The 21,039-nt window shown below is 36.7% G+C and overlaps 1 protein-coding gene across 3 annotated transcripts in view; it reads right to left on the reverse strand.

Moving 5' to 3' along the window:
- The window catches only part of ASB3 (ankyrin repeat and SOCS box containing 3), a 90,884-nt gene that overhangs the window by 44,474 nt on the left and 25,371 nt on the right, over nt 1-21,039 (reverse strand). For 2 of the 3 annotated variants that reach the window (XM_024118570.2, XM_055089175.1), the window contains 2 exons: nt 14,196-14,404; nt 9,816-9,974 (listed from right to left, as the gene is read on the reverse strand). In XM_024118570.2, coding sequence (XP_023974338.1) covers nt 9,816-9,974; nt 14,196-14,391 — 355 coding nt within the window. In that variant the 5' untranslated portion in view covers nt 14,392-14,404. The remainder of the gene's footprint in view (nt 1-9,815; nt 9,975-14,195; nt 14,405-21,039) is intronic. The other variant, XM_024118572.3, reaches the window with a different exon arrangement.

Here is a 21,039-nt window from a genome sequence, read left to right on the forward strand (position 1 = left end):
AATGAGGGAAATTCAGCTGCAATTTCTACCATCCACTGATAAGCAAGCTGATTGGCTAAGCTGGTGTTTCTTTGCTCCCTCACCTCTCTACATGGGACCCATCTAGTACCGCATGCTACGGCAAAGGAAGCCAACATTTCAAAGACAGAAGAGGACTACAGCTCAGTTAAGGATATACGAAGAGCTGCGCTCTCTGATACAGAAGCCAGTAGCCATATGTGGCTATTTAAATCTAATTAATTAAAATTAAATTAAATGAAAAATTGAGTACCTCAATCAAACTAGCTTCATTTGAAGTGCTCAAGAGCCACACTTGGCTAGTGACTGGACAGTACAGATTTAGGACACTTCTAAATTCTACTGGGTGGCTCTGGTCTAGAGTTTAGAATTTAACTAAATTGGAATTTAACCTAGAATACTAGGCATATCTATCTTCAAGATACATGCCTGGCAATGAGGACAGGGATCCAGGCCATTAGTTTTGGCTCCTATGGTTTGGGGCAGGTGTTCAAGGACAGAAAGGAAATGAGTAATTCTGGAACCTAGAAAAGTACTGTGGATTCCCAGAGAGAAAAAGAAAGCAGAATCATAGGATCTGGTATTACACTGGCACTGAACAGAGACCAGAGCCCAAGGATAAAGAATAAACATGAAATAAAACACCCCATTTGGAAGACAGAGCTCAAAGTGTCTGAGGTACACAGAGAGATGGGAGAAAGGCTTTCCTCCCTTCAATCCAAACAGGTATTGTCTGTAAGACTCTAGCTGAGACAGCAGAAAAGAAAAACCAGAAGCTCTGATGGCAGGGACACTGCCCCTCCCACAACAGGTCAGGTTATTGTGCTGAAGAAACCTGTAACAGCAAAAGTCTAACAAAGTAAGAATGATATGAGAACATCATTACCTGCCATAATTTCTAGGGAGACATTTATATTTTTGAAGAAACACCTCTTTCCATTTCCTATATTTAAGAGGGAAAAAGAAGTAATCTGGGATAACATAACCTAAATAACAAAATATTGTTGAAAAGGAGAAATCAAGGAAGTAGAAGCAGCCACTGACCCACATAAAACTTCTAACCAAAATCAAAACTCAGTTGAGGCATGTAGCACACTGAGTGCAGTCACAAGCCCCACATGAAGATTTCATGAAGACATGGACTTCATAGGATTCTCATCTGGGAGAAATATGGCAGAGCTATACATACATGTAAGTAATAAATCTAACTAGGAGTACTAAACTCTAACTAAAAATGTAAACAATGATCATTATTTAATGTAGCACTCATTAAACAATAAACTTCTAAAGGAGGGATTTTTTAAAATGTAATTATCCTATTGAATGCTCTTTTGGAAAAATGCCTAATGTGACTATGTGTTCTAGGGAACTACTGTAGACAAGTTCTGTACCAAATGCAAATTGCAGTGAGCTGAGTTTTACATCTATAAGCTAGAATATACTCTTTCATCTTGAGGCTCAAATTGTGACAGTAGTTCTACTGAGAAACATCACAGTCAGTAAGGCTGTAATGAACAGTTTAAACACAGGCTGTCCATCTCCTCTAGTTATAGCAACAGGTTGGTGATTTCTGAGGGCCTCAGAGATCACCTACATATTCTATTAGCACATTTGATTTATATATGAATTTTTAACTGTATCTATGCTTCTTAAGTTCTACATGTACTCTATTCTCCATTATGCACTTCATTTTTCTCTACAATTCACCGATAAAATAATCTTTCTATTGTATATCTAATTTGAATAAAACTTTTTTCCCTACCTCTTTCACAAAGCAAAAAAGAATGTTCATAGCCATTTTATCTACTGTGTATTTCTTTGGTCCTGTGGTTACACTGACATCTGGTGGCACTAGAAAAGAAACTAGACTGCAATGACAAGTGATTTTTTTTTCTAGTGTTTTGAATTTATTCTATGTCACCTCAGATTTTATGTTTTTCTAAGACTTTACCTATACCCAGGACAGGAGAACTATTAAAGTACTATACTAACTCCACTGACAGCATATGTTAGTTTCAACTTTTCACTCTGACAAAGTGACTGGCAAGGATGGAGAATTATTTCAAGAATGTCACTGGGTAAGTAGGACTACCCACAGTTATTTATTTCATAATTAAATTTTATAATCAGAATGGTTATAAAGTAAGGGTTTCCCATCAAAGACATATATCATAATTTCAAACCACTCTCCCTATATATACAGATATGTTTCTATAATGTGTTTTGGCCATGAATCCTTAGTCTGAAATGTAGTATCTGATTGCTACTTAGAAAAATTTTTTTCTAAAATTGTAATGAAAAGTTACACTTCTTTCTTACAAAGGACCTCATGTCTGCCCAACGACTAACAATCTTAAAGATGTATACTGATGGGAAAAACCATGACCAAATGGACAAAATTCATTATGTTAGGAATATAACAGAAAGACTGTAGTCAGTACCCCAATCTACTTCTACATGTTGCCACTGACATGTCTCTGTTTCTGACAGAAAGAAGTCAAATGGGCAATTAGCCATCAGAGATCATATCCAGAAAAACACATCTTTCAATCACATTAAAGTCTTAGAAGACAAAAACCTAAAATTCCACTATTTTATTATTTTTCCATATGTCTCCCCACCAAGAGAGTCAAGAGAAATGTTTGATTTAGATAGCAGAGCTATAAAAGTGAATTCTACCACTTTCTATAATTATCCGATTCACGTTTTTGAAGTACTCATATAGCAGTAGTTTCCTTACAGGAGCCACTTCTGTATGATCTCCACAGTATGGCTTAGAGAAACAAATCATTACACTGAGGAGTCCCTATCAAAGAAAAAGTATCTGGCAAAACATCCCTCATCCCAAGGACCACTCCAGTGTTTAGGACTCTGCACTCTCACTGCCAAGGGCCTGGGTTCAATCCATAGTTGAGGAACTAAGATCCCACAAGTGTCAGCGTGGCATGGCCAAGAAGTAAATTAATTCATTAATTTAATTAAATTAAATAATTATTCAATTATGACCATGCAAGAACTCAAGGAACATTATTCCCATGGGTCCTTTCAGAGGACTCTGTTAAAGGAAGAATTTAGTTAACCAAACAAGACTGGAAAAACCATGACAAAATAACTGATGATAAACTTCTAAGCTACTGAACCACAGAACTATAAGAATAAAATAAAATGAAGGTATTAAGATGCCAGAATAGGAGGCAAAATGTTATTTCCACTGACAACGTTAATACAATATAACTAACAAAATTTGGCAAAGGACAGAAAAAAGAAAAAGAGTTACACAGGAGAATATAGGGATACTGATTTCTTCACTTTTAAAAGCCGGAAGAGTAATTCTATCAATCAAACATGACTAATAAAATGACAGATGGCATAAATACATTTAATTATATGAAGGTAACACAAGAAAGATAATAAATATACTAGCTTCAAACTGCTTACCTTAAGGAATGAAAAGATACAGTATTAAAGCATCGAAGAGTATGATATAAAATAATAAAAAGTTACATCAAGAAAGTAAATAAAACATGAAATTAACATTTTTAAAATGTAACTTTTTAGCGAACAGCCATACTTCAGACCTGAGAAAACTCAAACTCCTATTTTCAAGAACATGTCCTCAAATAAAAATGCTTAAGTTATAATCCTTGAGGAAGATGATTAATCTTTCCATTGAAAGATCTAAAAATAACTCCAAAGATTAAGTTTAATTAATATAATACATATTAAATATATGAATGCTAAACCTCAAAATTCATAGCACCTCAAAAAATAACTCTATGAATGATCAATAATCCATGAAAATACTACTGAAAAGTGAAATACAGGTTGGTTTGTTCAACTCTGGAGTATATCAACAGAGTCACAGTTAAAGGATAGGCCACAAGAGCTAAAGTATGACATATTTTACAATTCAATATTGAAACAGGCAGCCTCACATAACACTGTTTATAAAAAACTTTGTTCCTAATAAACATTACAGCTATGTTTAACGCTGAAGGTTACACAGACTAAGCAGAGACTCAGAAGAACAAAAAATGAAAAATAATCCATCAAAAGCCAAAACAGCATGTTCTGTGAGGTCGCAATGGGTTGGATTTGAGCCTCCCATTTATCAGTGCTGTTTTAAATATAGCAAAATAAAAAGAAAACCTATTTCCTATATAATCAGCTATATTTTCAGTTAAATCTACTATATTTATAAACAAGGGTATTTGTATTTCCAAAGCAGTTTTACAAATCTATCCTTAGAATATTTACTGTGTATGCATTTATGAGGCAAGGGAAGGGGAGTGGAGAGAGAAGACAACAGTAAAGAAAAGAAATAAGAGGTAGACTCCTTGTTAAACATAAACTTTAAATTGCATGTTAGCAAATGATGTTCTATAAGAACAATTTTCACGTGGAAAGATATGGAGAAGTTTCCTGAATTTGTGGGATTTTCTCATTTTAATTCTTACTGTCATCGAACTGAAAAGCTTCCTTCCAAACTCCATTTTATGAAAATCTTGGTGAGTTCTGTGTAGGAAAGATATTCCCATTACAAACAGTGGAGTAATAAATTTTCTAACTGTCTGCATTTAGACTTTAGTTCAGTCATAATGACACACCATTGATGTTGATGACTTTTCTAGTCACCTGAAAGTTTCCATAGTTCTGTATTCATTTTCTATCCCTTGATCCCCCAGTTTAGGTGTTAACTGGGCCACAGGATAGTTACTACAACATGCAAGGGAATATAGCTTCCCTTGGGAGGAGGGGTAACATACTCCAAAGTTTCAGCAATGAACAGTTTGGGAAGATAAAACTACAGATGGGGAAGGAAGCTATACTAGACGGGCAGTCCCCCTTTCTCACTTTAAGTCCAGTTGGTCCAACCACTCTTCCTTACCTAGAGATTATCATCTATAGCTTGGTGCAAACCTTGAAGTGTTCTGGATTTTGTTTTAATAAAAAAAACTCTTCCATTATAGATGGAAACACAGATCACTATGGTTATTTAAAAGAGGGAGAAAGATTCAGGTAAGTAAAGCACATTGCTGAAGTTTGTCATATTATTTATGGGTCAGAGCAGACACTAGAGCCCACAACACCTAACTAAACAAACACCTAACTGAAGAGGCACATATCCATTCTCTGTCGCTATGTTTTTGCAAAAGCTCAGGCTGTACTTTTCCTTTGCTCTTCCTTTTTTAAAAATACTCTACTTCCGGGCTTCACTGGTGGCGCAGTGGTTGAGAATCTGCCTGCCAATGCAGGGGACACGGGTTCGAGCCCTGGTCTGGGAAGATCCCACATGCCGCGGAGCAACTGGGCCTGTGAGCCACAACTACTGAACGTGCGCCTCTGGAGCCTGTGCTCCGCAACAAGAGAGGCCGCGACAGCGAGAGGCCCGCGCACCGCGATGAAGAGTGGCCCCCGCTCGCCGCAACTAGAGAAAGCCCTCACACAGAAACGAAGACCCAACACAGCCAAAAATAAATAAATAAATTAATTAATTAATTTAAAAAAAAAAACAAACAAAAACTCTACTTCCAAACAAGGACCTAATACAATTGATGCAGTACTTGAGCATGCAGAAGTACTCCGTGTACTATATATCCTTGGGCTTAAACTCTCTGCTTGAGTCAAAATATTTTTTGTATTAGCCAATACAAAACATAATTAGGGTGGTAGTTTGCCACCAAAGAAACTAAATAAATCCTATTACTAAAAATAAGTGATTTAAAGTTTTTCACTGGTGTGAATTGTCCTGGCAACTCTTCCTTCATTAACATAAAAAACAGCAATATCCTGAAATATAAATCCTGATATATCCTGAAATATAAATCACTAAAAACTCTGCATCTCTAATTTTCTCCAAATACTTATATAATAAGTAAGCACGATGCTGAATTTAGTAAATGGGACTATTATATTTTGAAACTCTAAACTAAGTAATCAAGCTAGCATTTCTCAAATAGTCCCATGGAATATTCATGTTTTTTGAGATATTCCCCCTAAGTGTTCCACAAATAAAAATAATATTAAGGTCAAATACATTTCAAAATGCTGGATTAAAGTTAAAACAAGTGATATTTTATAAGAAGCTATTTCAGAGACCTTCATTCTTTCATTCAACAAATAATTTACTGCATGCCTACCATATACCAGGCACTGATCTGAGTTTGGGAGATACAACAGTGAACAAGATAAATAAAATCCCTGCTCTCGTGGAACATTCTTTCTAGTGAGAGGAGTCAATAAACAAGGTAGCAAATAAATAAAATAATTGCAGCCAGTGATAAGAACTATGAAAATACTAAAACAGGATAACAGAGTACAGAGAATACTGCAGACTAGGTGGACACATAAAGCTACATGGCTACTAATTTTTGTTTTTCTACACTGGGGAATATAGAACATAGCATTTCCCAAACATATGTTGATCAGGACTACTTCTGTCAATGAACATCTATTAATAGCTCACTGAATCAATTCAGGAAATGCTATTCTAACCAATACACAGACAGTAGCAAGATCAAAACTTAAATACAGAACTTCTGATCCTAAATACAGTGTTTTCACACTTCCTCATCTGTGATAGTAGAAATAATAATAGTACATATGTTACAAAATCATGGTGAAAATTAAACAAGGTAATTCACGTAAAACATCTGACACAGGGTTTGGTACACATTCTCTGCTTAATAAATGTTGCTGTTACTATTAATACAGTACTCTGCACAAGCTATCCTCCTCTGTCATCCCAGGGTGACTTATTTTTCCCTCTTTTAATACCCTGAACACGTTATTTCTAACTCTTTTACAGGACTTAATTCCTTTTGTTCACACCTCTATGTTAGATTCCTTGAAGATAACAACTGGAATAGAGATTGCACTTAGCACGGCTTCAATGAAAGCTTAAGCTTACTATGTAGTTGTACAGAATACCTGAAGTGGGTTAAATGTGGATGTGGTAAAAAAAAAAAAGAAACTTTACATAAAAAGTAATCTCCCCTCTAGGAAATTCAAACCATATTACAGCAAGGCTTCCATGAAACATCTTCATAATAGTATATATCACATATTTAAAACACTTTTATAAATTAACATCACCAGTAATGGATCATTTTCTTCCTGATAAGATGAACTAAGATACCATTTCACTTCTGTGGTATTCCTGGAGAAAGGTATAACCTGTACTTTATCAAGAAAAAATATCAGACAAACCCAAATTGAAAGACATTCTACAAAATAAATGGCCTGAGCTCTTCAAAAATGCTAAAATCATAACAGATAAAGACTGAAAAACTGTTCCAAATTACAGGAGGCTAAAGAGACATAACATCTAAATATAATAAATAATCCTGGACTGATCTTGAACCAATTAAAAAAATTTTTTTTTATTTGCTAAAAAGGACATTAGTGGAGCAACTGGCAAACCTGAGTAAAATCTGTAGATTAAACAACAGTACTGTATCAGTGTTAACGTCCTGATTTTGATTATTTTATGGCAATTATATAAAAGAATTTCATTGCTTCTAGGAAGTTCACACAGAAGTATTTATGGGTAAAGAAGCTTTATGTCTACAATTTAATCTCAAAGGGTTCCAAAAAAATAATACATGGATAAATATATAAGGAGAAAAAATGATATAGTAAACAGGGCAAAAGAACAAACTTTGGGTGAAAGGTACACAAGAATCCTTTGTACTGTTATTTCCATAATTCTGAAATTATTTCAAAACAAAACACACTTGTCTAATAACAGAACAGAAAAAAAAGGAAAGATGGCAAATAATCATATGAAAAGATGTTCAACATCATTAGCAATCAGGAAAAATACAAATTAAAATCACAACGAGATACCACTAAATCCCTATTAAAATGACTAAAATATAAAAAAAGAAAAAAAGAAAAATTTGTCAATACCAAGTGACATGGTGAGGATGTGCGACAACTGAAACTCTCAAACATTACTGGAGGGGATGCAAAATGGGAGAGTCACTATATAAGAAACTTACAAATTGTTTTCCAAAATTAAACATACACTTACCACACGAACCAACAATCCAAAATATTAATTCAAGAGAAATGAAAACTTATATTCAAACAAAAGCTGTGTGCAAAAGTTTGTGGCAATTTATTCATAATCACCAAACACGGAAAACTCAGATGTCTATCAACTGGTAAATAGATAAATTGTGGTGCACTCATACAATGGAATACTACTTAGCAAGGAAGGAATGAATTACTGATACATGCAACAACACGTATGAATCTCAAAAGCATTATGCTAAGTGAAAGAAGTCAGTCTCAAAGGTTACATGTTGTATTATTTCATATATATTTATGACATTCTGTAAAAAAAAAACAAACTATAGTGGAGTTCCCTGGTGGCCTAGGATTCTGGGCTTCCACTGCTGTGGCCCAGGTTCAATCCCTGGTCAAGGAACTGAGATCCCACAAGCTGCACGGCACAGCCAAAAAGGAAAAAAGCAAACTACAGGGATGAAAACAGAAAACAGATCAGTGGTTGTCAGGGGTGAAGTAGGGGGAAAAGGTTGATTAAAAATAGGCAGCATGATGGAATTTTGCAAGGTGATGGAACTGTTCTGTGTCTTGACTGTCATTGTCATTACACATTTTTATGCATACATCAAAACTCGTAAAACTGTACACTAAAAAGAATGAATTCTACTGTACATAAACTTTAAGAATATATATTTTTAAATTTACAAGGAAAAAATTATTTTCATAGCTATCTCATTTTATTCTCAGCCCAATAAAGACTAGGTAGGTATTATTACTCTCATTTTATAAGTGAGGAAACTGAAGCATACAGTAAATAAATGAACATATGAATTACATGTGGCAGGACCAAAACTATAATCCAAATACACTGATTCTGTACAAATGTTTTATTCTGTTAATTTTCTCATGTTCCACTAAACTTTATGGGCCACAATGTCCCCGAAGACAAACAGGATGAAAGGGAGGGAGGGAAGCAAAAAGACAGGTATTAGAAGTATGCCCTTCAGAATTTGGCCTTTGTTCTTTTTAAAAAAATATATTTATTTATTTGTTTGTTTGTTTATTATTTATTTTGGCTGTGCTGGGTCTTAGTTGCAGAACGCGGACTCTTAGTTGAGGCATGTGGACTTCTTAGTTGCAGCACGTGAACTCTTAGTTACAGCATGCGGACTTCTTACCTGCAGCACGCAGGATCTAGTTCCCCAACCAGGAATCGAACCCAGGCTCCCTGCATTGGGAGCAAAGTCTTACCCACTGGACCACCAGGGAAGTCCCCGGCCTTTGTTCTTAATGAATTAAAAAACAGACCATAACTGAAGAAGTCTGAATAGTGATCCATATAGGCAACAAATTAACTGGCGTTAAAGGTTTAGCTCATGATTTCTTCCATAAAACATTCTTAATTTCTTAATGCTAAGAAAAAGCAAAAGCAAACATAAAACATTCACAGGTAACCTTGTAACTACTGCTACAATTTAAACTCTACCTGGTCTTCAGAACAACATTGAGAACAATGATAATGACTACAATTCAGAACAGGTTTTACAACTTTAAGTAAACATTTAAAAGATATTCCCAGATGCTACCACCCAAGGGTAGAAAACAAAGAAGAACCTTTAAAAATACCTTTTCGGTTTCAAAATCAAAGAAGTGACAGTATAATATTTGCCAGAGAACATACTATAAATACAACAGCTTTAGGGAAAATTTAGCTTAGTTTCTTTAGCAAAAAATAAAAGTAAAAAATAAAAAATTGTATCTGTACCACAAATAATATACTTCACCTAAAAACAGTGGTGTGGTTTCCTCTAAAGTAGTGGCATTAGGATCTGCCCCAGCTTCTAAAAGAATCTGTATGATCTTCCAATGTCCTTGACTTGCAGCAAGATGTAATGCACAGAAGCCCTCAAAAGTCTTTGTCTTAAGGTAGTTTTTAGATGAATCTATGACAGAATAAAAAACTATCAATTAGAAGGTATCACTTCTATTTCTTGGGATTAAAAAGTAAAGATTCCAAGAAGAATTTAATAAAATATTAAAAGGTAATTATAAATGGGAGGTCTCATAGTTTAAAACTCTCTAGAAAATCAAGAAAAAGTTCTACAAGGGTCACAGTATAAACAGCTTCCAGTAGTCTTAACACAAATTCTGCCCACACACTCATTTTCTCTTCTCTAATTTTTGGTAAGTGGGGGAAGGAGAGTAGCAGGAATTGAAAAGTAATTACACAAAAGCAAGATCCAAGATTTACTGAAATATTAATAAATTTGATTCTTTTATTTCTACATTTCCATGAGGAAAATGGTCTCACCTGTAGCATTACTTCCTTGTACTCAACTAATAAGATGAAGGTATTTAAAATACTCCTTTTCTAACCTAAAACTACATTCTAATCATTGGGGGGAAGCTAGACTTACTATTAAACCATGTGCTAAAGTTAGAATAAGTAAAATAACATGGTCCATCTGAACACAACTCTTAATCACTATGCTACACTGCCTTATTTATCTAAGGATTTCCAATATCTGTTATCATGCCCAGTATAACAGTGTAATATTTTCTTCACATGAACTAATAAAAAGTACTATGAATTATTAGATCACATATTGGCCACATAGAAGTACTTGTTCACAGTATGTTATAATTAATTGCAAGAGTTCAAGTGACCTTTTGGCAGCAAATGGTTTAATATAGAACGGCATGATTAACTGTCACTGAAGATCATTATTGTTCTTCAAGATAATAAACTTCATGAAATCTCAGTACCTGTTACACCAAACTGCCAATACAGAAGACAAGGAAATTTGTTATTTGTGCTAATACTTTATACAGAAAGCTAAAGTGAAATATATATACATATATATGCATATTAAATTTCTAAGTAATCCATACTTCAGCGTTCTTCTCCAACTTGAATGAAAAGGCCATGTATGACTTCTAGGCTAGATTCTGGATCTAAAATGAAGAGAGTAAAGCAAAGCCTTTCTAACCTTTTAAGACTCTTCCATCCTTTTTGTCTAGGCCCGAGCACCTTCATACTTTAGTACACTAATAAAAAGTATGTTTCAGGAATCTCTGGCAGTTAACTAATATTAGATGAATTTAAGGAGGCAGAAATTATATAATAAAAGACAATTTTATGTATACCAGCTGAGCCACAAGGGACAAGAGAATTATGAATCATATAAAACACAGGTATAGCAAGTATAAAGAATGACAGAAATGTCAAACTTGCTTTCGAAACTTTTAAGATTAACCCATAATAACAAGTTAACTGGTTACAGATATGAAGATGCTACTGTCATTAAGCAGAAGAGACCTCACTTCACTCTTCGAGACTAGAAATGTTTGTATGTCACCATCACTTTAAAATACCTCCTTACATGAAGCTGTATGCTAGCTAGACATTTTACAAAGTAGTCAGCTACCATTCCCCACTGGTAAATGTTTATGAACTTGAATCAACAAGAAAAGTTTAATTTATAATCTTTTTTAAAAGGCAGTGGATCTGAATTAAGTATGGACTTTAATTTACAAAAGAAGGGATGAGCCAGGGGAATACAGAAAACATTTTTGAAAGTGACCAATAGGCTGCATAGCCCTTTTGCTTCATTTTAGTTTGATTTTTCTAGTGAATCAAGTAACCAAATCTGACAGAATTTTGGACATTCGTTCCAACTACCCAGAACAACCAAACTCATGGAAAACTGAGACCAAAAATGTCACCACCTCCTAGAATAAGTCATATAGCTGCTTCCTACCCTCTGCAAACCCTATTTCCTATCTCCCTACCCCTACCCTAATCCTTGTGTATGCACTGCACATAAATTAGATTTATCCAAAATTTACTTCATAATAGTGAACTCTAATACAAATCGTGAGAAATTTTTATTTGACCATTTATATCAACTATTCACATAGTTAACTATGAGTGACTTACCCTCCAAAAACATCAAGCCTAAAAAAGAATAGTCATTAACAATGAAGGTGATACTTTTAACTTCTAAAAGGAAACATAGATGACTTAAATAGCCAGTTCAAACACATTAAGTCAAAAGCCTGCCTAATTTTATTCAGCAGCTAAAAGGAAAAAAAAATTATAACATAAAACTGATGTGGGAAGAGATAACAGTATATCTGGAATGAATTTTTTGACTAGAAACAAATATTCAAATTCATGCCTTTGGGGACTTCCCTGGTGGCACAGTGGTTAAGAATCTGCCTGCCAATGCAGGGGACAGGGGTTCGAGCCCTGGTCCGGGAAGATCGCACATGCCGGGGAGCAACTAAGCCCGTGTGCCACAGCTACTGAAGCCTGTGTGCCTAGAGACCATGCTCCGCAACAACAGAAGTCACCGCAATGAGAAGCCCACGCGCTGCAACGAAGAGTAGCACCCACTCGCCGCAACTAGAGAAAGCCCACACGCAGCAACGAAGACCCAACACAGCCAAAAATAAATAAATAAAATAAATAAAATAAAAAAAAAAATAAAATAAATTTATAACAACAAAAAAAAATTCATGCCTTTGTCACTAGAGATAGTTTGGGAATTCAAGCTATAGAATTAACTTCAAACAAATTCCGAAAACATGTATTTTTACATTTGAGGCATAAACTCTATTTTTCCAATATCTTTAAACATTCAAGTATAATAGACTCTAAAAAGCATTCATGATAAATTTCCTGTATTATGATTTGGAGAATTTAGCCTTGTCATCTCTCATCCCTTAAAACAAAACAAACAAAAAGCCACACCAAAAACATTGTGAGGATTACTTTCTTTCCCATCTATGAAGTAATGAGTTAGTAATTTTGATGAGCTATGGTCCCAAAAGTCTACCTTCTGAGTGAATGGTGATGGTAAGTACACAGGGGAGAACAATGTGAATGTCCATGATTAATGAAATGTAAATGGTGCACTGAGTGTCATAACATGGAGTGTTATATTCAAACTCAGTTTAAATTAACTGAATGTTAAAAATGTTTACTTTGATTAAATGCTGGAAGCATACTACAGTGGAAAAACATAGGCTTTAGAGTCAGAGAGAAATGGGTTCAAATCAAATATCCTGGTTTATTATATAACTTTTGACAAGTCAACTTCTCTGAGCCTTGGTCTTTTCAATAATAAAATGGGGATAACATGTTCTCAATAGCAGTTTTGCATATTTAGATAAATAATGTAATCAAGCATCTAGTACAATGACTGCTACAAAGCAGTGCTCAGTCACCATTAATTCTCTTCCCACACCCTGCTTCCTGAGTGTCACACTGTCTCATTTAGTCTCATTTACTGAGCTCCTCACTCAGTTGTGTGCTGGCTGTGTAAACTGGCTCTGAGGGAGTGAAAAAAGAAAAAAGAAAAGTTTATAGAATTGGTTTGTAACACTGGCTGATTTCTGTGGTGTAACTACTCCCACACGGCTAATCTCAACCTATGAGCATGAAGTCAACCAAATACAGAGCTGGAAAGAGATGTGCATGATTACTCTCTGTCCCATTACTCTGTTTTATTTTTTCCACAACACTTTTACCTTTTGAAATTACCTTGTTTAACTCTTTAGGTATTTATTGTCTGTTCCCACCCCTACCCCCAAAGGGAATAAAAACACTACGGCAAGGACCTTGTCTGTCCTGTTCTCTTCTGTGTCCTCAGCAAGTACAAAAATCAAACTAATTGGAAAGAGTCCCCAAATTCAGGAAACTGAAAAGTATTAAAAAAAAAAAAGACTAATTCAAGGAAAACACTCATACCCTCAATTTCGGCAGCACTGTTTCCTTTAGAGAAGGAATAAAAAATAAACATGACCACTAAGTACCAAATGCTTAAATTAAAACAGCAGACTACTTCTGCCACATCATCTAGCTTAGCAATAAAAATCGGCCAGGCACAAGCACTTCCATATAAAGGACAACATTTCTAAATGTCCAGCTGAAACACCTGGACATAATTCAGGTGTTTATATAACATATATAATTATATAACAGTTATATAAATTCAAGGTAGGCAATCTTACCATTCTTAATTAACACAGAAGCAGTTATTATACGGTTATACAAAGGTAAACAAATACTACTGTTAATAAGTCATGTATTACCATTTTTTTTTCTTTTATTAATCCAGCTTGCAAGCCCAGCCTCCCACACCCCGAATTTACTTTACCTGCACGAATTAACATCCGCAAACATTCTAGAGAGTTGTGATAAGCTGCTTCATGAATTGGCATCCATCCCCTGTTATCAGCAACATCAACACTATGTCCGTTTTTGAGCAGTTTTCTTAAGACTTTAACATTGCCTTCCCTGGCAGCAAGTCCAACCGTGGAGCATGTGTCAGAGTAAGCCTCTGTAAAATCCATTCTTTTGACCAGTCTACAAAACAAGGCAGAAAAAAAACACTATCGTCAATAAAACAACACTGCACTCCTAGATATTAGCAGATCACTGTGGACCTGTCTAGCATCTCTCATATAACTGCTGAGGAACAGCCTGAGGTGGAGATAGCAACATGTCAGGCCATAGCCTCTGCCAGTCTAAACCAGGAAGTCTCTCTGTTTGGGGGACTGGGCTTCCTTAGAATCCTCTTATTAAAGATATCAAGGGAGTTTTAAGTATTCTATCACTCCTTGTCTGAGCAGCTCCTTCCTGCAGGCTTCTGCTCCCATTCATACTCCAACAAAATGCACTCACTGGAACACTGTTGATGAGAGAGTGAAATTCCTTCAGTTAATCTCAAATGTATATAGTCTACTGTGCAGAGATGGCCATTTAACTACCAGCAACGCTCAGCCTCAAGAACTAATTTTATAGCCCTCTACAGGGAAAAGCTAAACCCAAAAAAGCCAGAAAGGAGTGGAAGACATTTTTTTTAAAAAACAAAAATAAGTCATAATTCTAGTTTTTATGTCCCTGCTGGTTCTTTCCAGAAGAAGCAAAACACTCAGGTTCTTTTTCCTTGATGAAACAGTCTCACTGACTGAATATACTAAAATGAACAAAGACCATCATAGATGGGTCCAGCTTTCCTACACTAGCCCAGAAAGTTTTTCACAGCATTATTAGCCTCTTCCTCACAATCACCCTTCAAAGTTCAAGTTCTCCTGGAGTCAGTGTCCAGTATAGCTCAGCATATGACTCTTACAAAGACAATTTCTTGTTAGTCACACTAAGAGGCAGGTTGGGATAAGACCCAGGATTCTCAGGGCAACAGTTATCTCCCAAAAGGCAGTCCCTCTCAGTAACATTTCAGTTCCATCCTTCCTCATAGTTTTTCTAAATATCTTAGGAGGTAAGTCAGGAAATACCAACAACATGTCTAGTCCAATACAGGTAAAAAACTTTCTAGAGTGATATTCTAAATAATTTAATTAGAAAGGGAGGTTTGAGGAAAGAGGTTAAAAGTAAGCACACAGCATTTCCTGTAGTAAATTTAAACTTATCTATGGTCATGTTTAAATATAAAGCTGTACCTGCAGAACCTGATTCTACAGAGAGCTAATATTAGCTATGAATTAATCTGATTAAATCAACCAGTCCATTACTAAGGAAGCAAAGATATTTATTACAGAACATTTAATTATTCAGTTAATAATTATTTACTGAGTACCAATTAAATGATCAGCAATGTGGAGGATATAAAGATGACATAGAAGTTGCAAGGAGGGGGAATGAAAAAGACACTGAAGGAGACCTTCAACATGGCGGAGTAAGATGTGGAGATCACCTTCCTCCCTACAAATACATCAGAAATACACCTACACGTGGAACAACTCCTACACAACACCTACTGAACGCTGGCAGAAGACCTCAGACTTCCCAAAGGGCGAGAAACTCCCCACGTACCTGGGCAGGGCAAAAGAAAAAAGACAAAAGAGACAAAAGAAAAAACAGAGACAAAAGAATAGGGACAGGACCTGCACCTGTGGGAGGGACCTGTGAAGGAGGAAAAGTTTCCACACACTAGGAAGCCCCTTCACTGGCAGAGATGGGGGGTGGCAAAGGGGAAGCTTCAGAGCCACAGAGAAGAGCACAGCAACAGAGGTGCAGAGGGCAAAGCGGACAGATTCCCACAGAGGATTGGTGCCGACCAGCACTCACCAGCCTGAGAGGCTTGTGTGCTCACCCGCCGGGGCGGGCGGGGGCTGGGAGCTGAGGCTCGGGCTTCAGTGGGCAGATGGGAGAGGACTGGGGTTGGCGGCGTGAACACAGCCTGAAGGGGCTAGTGCGCCACGGCTGGCCGGGAGGGAGTCCGGGAAAGAGTCTGGAGCTGCCGAAGAGGCAAGAGAATTTTTCTTGCCTCTTTGTTTCCTGGGGCGCGAGGGGGTTGGCTGCGTGAACACAGCCTGAAGGGGGCTAGTGCGCCACAGCTAGCCGGAAGGGAGTGAGGGAAAAAGTCTGGAACTGCCAAAGAGGCAAGAGACCATTGTTTCGTGGTGCATGAGGAGACGGGATTCAGAGCACCGCCTAAATGAGCTCCAGAGATGGCGCGAGCCACGGCTACCAGCGTGGACTCCAGAGGCGGGCATGAGATGCTAAGGATGCTGCTGCAGCCACCAAGAAGCCTGTGTGCAAGCACAGGTCACTATCCACACCGCCCCTCCTGGAGGCCTGTGCAGCCCGCCACTGCCAGGGTCCCGTGATCCAGGGACAACCTTCCCGGGAGAACACACAGCGCGCCTCACGCTGTTACAACGTCATGGCGGCCTCTGCCACCGCAGGCTCACCCCACATTCCGTACCCCTCCCTCCCCCGGGCCTGAGTGAGCCAGAGCCCCCAAGTCAACTGCTCCTTTAACCCCATCCAGTCTGGGCAGGAACAGACCCCCTCAGGCGACCTACATGCAGAGGTGGGGCCAAATCCAAAGCTGAACCCCAGGAGCTGTGCGAACAAAGAAGAGAAAGGGAGATTTCTCCCAGCAGCCTCAGGAGCAGCGGATTAAATCTTCACAATCAACGTGATGTACCCTGCATATGTGGAATACCTGAACAGACAACGACTCATCCCAAAATTGAGGAAGAGGACTTTGGGAGCAACTGTAGACTTGGGGTTTCCTTTTAATTTGTTTCAGGTTTTATGTTTACCTTAGTTTAGTATTTAGAGTTTATTATCATTGGTAGATTTGTTTATTGATTTGGTTGCTCTCTTTTTTTTTAATATATAGATATATATTTTTTCCTTTTTCTCTTTTAGTGAGTGTGTAAGTGTATGCTTCTTTGTCTGATTTTGTCTGTATAGCTTTGCTTTTACCATTTGCTCTAAAGTTCTATCCGTTTTTCATTTTTTCCTTTTTTTAAAGTATACTTTTTAGTGCTTGTTATCATTGGTAGATTGCTTTCTGGTTTGGTTGCTCTCTTCTTTCTCTTTTCTTTTTTAATTACTTTTTAATTTTTAATAATTGTTTAAATTTTTTATTTTAATAACTTTATTTTATTTTTTTCTTACTTTCTTTCTTTTTTTCTCCCTCTTCTTCTGAGCCATGTGGCTGACAGGATCCTGGTGCTCCCACGGGGTGTCAGGCCTGTGCCTCTGAGGTGGGAGAGCCAAGTTCAGGACATTGGTCCACCAGAGACCTCCCGGCTCCAAGTAGTATCACACAGTGAAAGCTCTCCCAGAGATCTCCATCTCAACACTAACACCCAGCTCCACTCAACGACCAGCAAGCTACAGTGCTGGACACCCTATGCCAAACAACTAGCAAGACAGGAACACAACCCCACCCATTAGCAGAGAGGCTATCTAAAATCATAATAAGGTCACAGACATCCCAAAACACACCACTGGACGTGTTCCTGCCCACGAGAAAGACAAGATCCAGCCTCATCCACCAGAAAACAGGCACTAGTCCCCTGCACCAGGAAACCTACACAACCCACTGAATCAACCTTAGCCACTGGGGGCAGATACCAAAAACAATAGGAACTACGAACCTGCAGCCAGCGAAAAGGAGAACCCAAACACCATAAGTTAAGCAAAATGAGAAGACAGAAAAAGACACAGCAGATGAAGGAGCAAGGTTAAAACCCACCAGACCAAACAAATGAAGAGGAAATAGGCAGTCTACCTGAAAAAGAATTCAGAGTAATGATAGTAGAGATGATCCAAAATCTTGGAAATCGAATGGAAAAAATACAAGAAACGTTTAACAATGACCTAGAAGAACTAAAGAGCAAACAAACAATGATGAACATAATAAATAAAATTAAAAATTCTCTAGAAGGAATCAATAGCAGAATGACTGAGGGAGAAGAACAGATAAGTGACCTGGAAGATAAAATAGTGGAAATCTAATATGGGAAAGGAAAGAGTCAATCAAGTCCAGGAAGCGCAGAGAACCCATACAGGATAAATCCAAGGAGAAACACACCCAGACACATATTAATCAAACTATCAAAAATTAAATACAAAGAAAAAATACTAAAAGCAGTAAGGGAAAAACAACATATGACACACAACAGAATCCCCATAAGGTTAACAGCTGATCTTTCAACAGAAATTCTGCAAGCCACAAGGGAGTGGCAGGACATATTTAAAGTGATGAAAGGGGAAAACCTACAACCAAGATTACTCTACCCAGCTAGGATCTCATTCAGATTCAACAGAGAAATTAAAACCTTTACCAACAAGCAAAAGCTAAGAGAATTCAGCACCACCAAACGAGCTTCACAACAAATGCTAAAGAAACATCTCTAGGCAGGAAATACAAGAGAAGGAAAAGACCTACAATAACAAATCCAAAACAATTAAGAAAATGGTCACAGGAACATACATATTGACAATTACCTTAAATGTAATTGGATTAAATGCTCCAACCAAAATACATAGACTGGCTGAATGGATACAAAAACAAGACCCATTTATATGCTGTCTACAGAGACTCACTTCAGACCTAGGGCCACATACAGACTGAAAGTGAGGGGATGGAAAAAGCTATGTGATGCAAATGGAAATCAAAAGAAAGCTAGAGTAACGATTCTCATATCAGACAAAATAGACTTTAAAATAAAGACTGTTAAAGAGACAAAAAAGGACACTACATAATGATTCAGGGATCAATCCAATAAGAAGATATAACAACTATAAATATTTATGCACCCAACATAGGAGCACCTCAATACATAAGGCAAATGCTAACACCCATAAAAGGGGAAATCGACAGTAACACCATCATAGTAGGGGACTTTAACACCCCACTTTCACCAATGGACAGATCAACCAAAATGAAAATAAATAAGGAAACACAAGCTTTAAATGATACATTAAACAAGATGGACCTAATTGATATTTATAGGATATTCCATCCAAAAACAACAGAATACACTTTCTTCTCAAGTGCTCATGGAACATTCTCCAAAATAGATCATATCTTGGGTCACAAATCAAGCCTTGGTAAATTTAAGAAAACTGAAATTGTATCAAGTATCTTTTCCGACCACAATGCTATTAGACTAGATATCAATTACAGGAAAAAACCTGTAAAAAATACAGACACATGGAGGGTACACAATACACTACTTAATAACAAAGAGATCACTGAAGAAATCAAAGAGGAAATCAATAAATACCTAGAAACAAATGACAATGAAAACACAACGACCCAAAACCTATGGGATGCAGCAAAAGCACTTTAAGAGGGATGTTTACAGCAATACAATCCTACCTCAAGAAACATCTCATATAAACAACCTAACCTTACATGTAAAGCAATTAGAGAAAGAATAGAAAAAAACCAAAGTTAGCAGAAGGAAAGAAATCAAAAAGATCAGATCAGAAATAAATGAAAAATAAATGAAGGAAATAGCAAAGATCAATAAAACTAAAATCTGGTTCTTTGAAAAGATAAACAAAATTGATAAACCATTAGCCAGACTCATCAAGAAAAAGCTGCAGAAATACAAAGGATCAAGAGAGATTACTACAAGCAACTATATGCCATAAAATGGACAACCTGGAAGAAATGGACAAATTCTTAGAAAAGCACAACCTTCCGAGACTGAACCAGGAAGAAATAGAAAATATAAACAACCCAATCACAAGCACTGAAATTGAGACTGTGATTAAAAATCTTCCAACAAACAAAAGTCCTGGACTAGATGGCTTCACAGGCGAATTCTATCAAACATTTACAGAAGAGCTAACACCTATCCTTCTCAAACTCTTCCAAAATATAGTAGAAGGAGGAACACTCTCAAACTCATTCTACAAGGCAACATCATCACCATGATACCAAAACCAGACAAAGATGTCACAAAGAAAGAAAACTACAGGCCAATATCACTGATGAACATAGATGCAAAAATACTCAATGAAATACTAGTAAACAGAATCCAAAGGCACATTAAAAGGGTCATACACCATAATCAAATGGGGTTTATCTCAAGAATACAAGGATTCAATATATGCAAATCAATCAATGTGATACACCATATTAACAAAATGAAGGAGTAAACCATATGATCATCTCAATAGATGCAGAAAAAGCTTTTGACAAAATTCAACACCCATTTATGATAAAAACCCTCCAGAAAGTAGGCATAGAGGAAACTTACCTCAACATAATAAAGGCCAAATATGACAAACCCACAGCCAACATCATTCTTAATGGTGAAAAACTGAAAGCATTTCCTCTATGATCAGGAACAAGACAAGGCTGTCCACTCCCACCACTAGTATTCAAAATAGTTTTGGAAGTTTTAGCCACAGCAATCAGAGACGAAAAGAAATAAAAGAAATCCAAGTCAGTAAAGAAAAAGTAAAGCTGTCACTGTTTGCAGATGACATGATAATATACATAGAGAAACCTAAAGATGCTGCCAGAAAACTACTAGAGCTGATCAATGAATTTGGTAAAGTAGCAGGATACAAAATTAATGCACATAAATCTCTTGCATTCCTATACACTAATGATGAAAAATCTGAAAGTGAAATTAAGAAAACACTCCCATTTACCACTGCAACAAAAAGAATAAAATACCTAGGAATAAACCTACCTAAGGAGACAAAAGACCTGT

Source organism: Physeter macrocephalus, chromosome 12, assembly GCF_002837175.3.
Source record: "Physeter macrocephalus isolate SW-GA chromosome 12, ASM283717v5, whole genome shotgun sequence".
NCBI lineage: Eukaryota > Metazoa > Chordata > Mammalia > Artiodactyla > Physeteridae > Physeter > Physeter macrocephalus.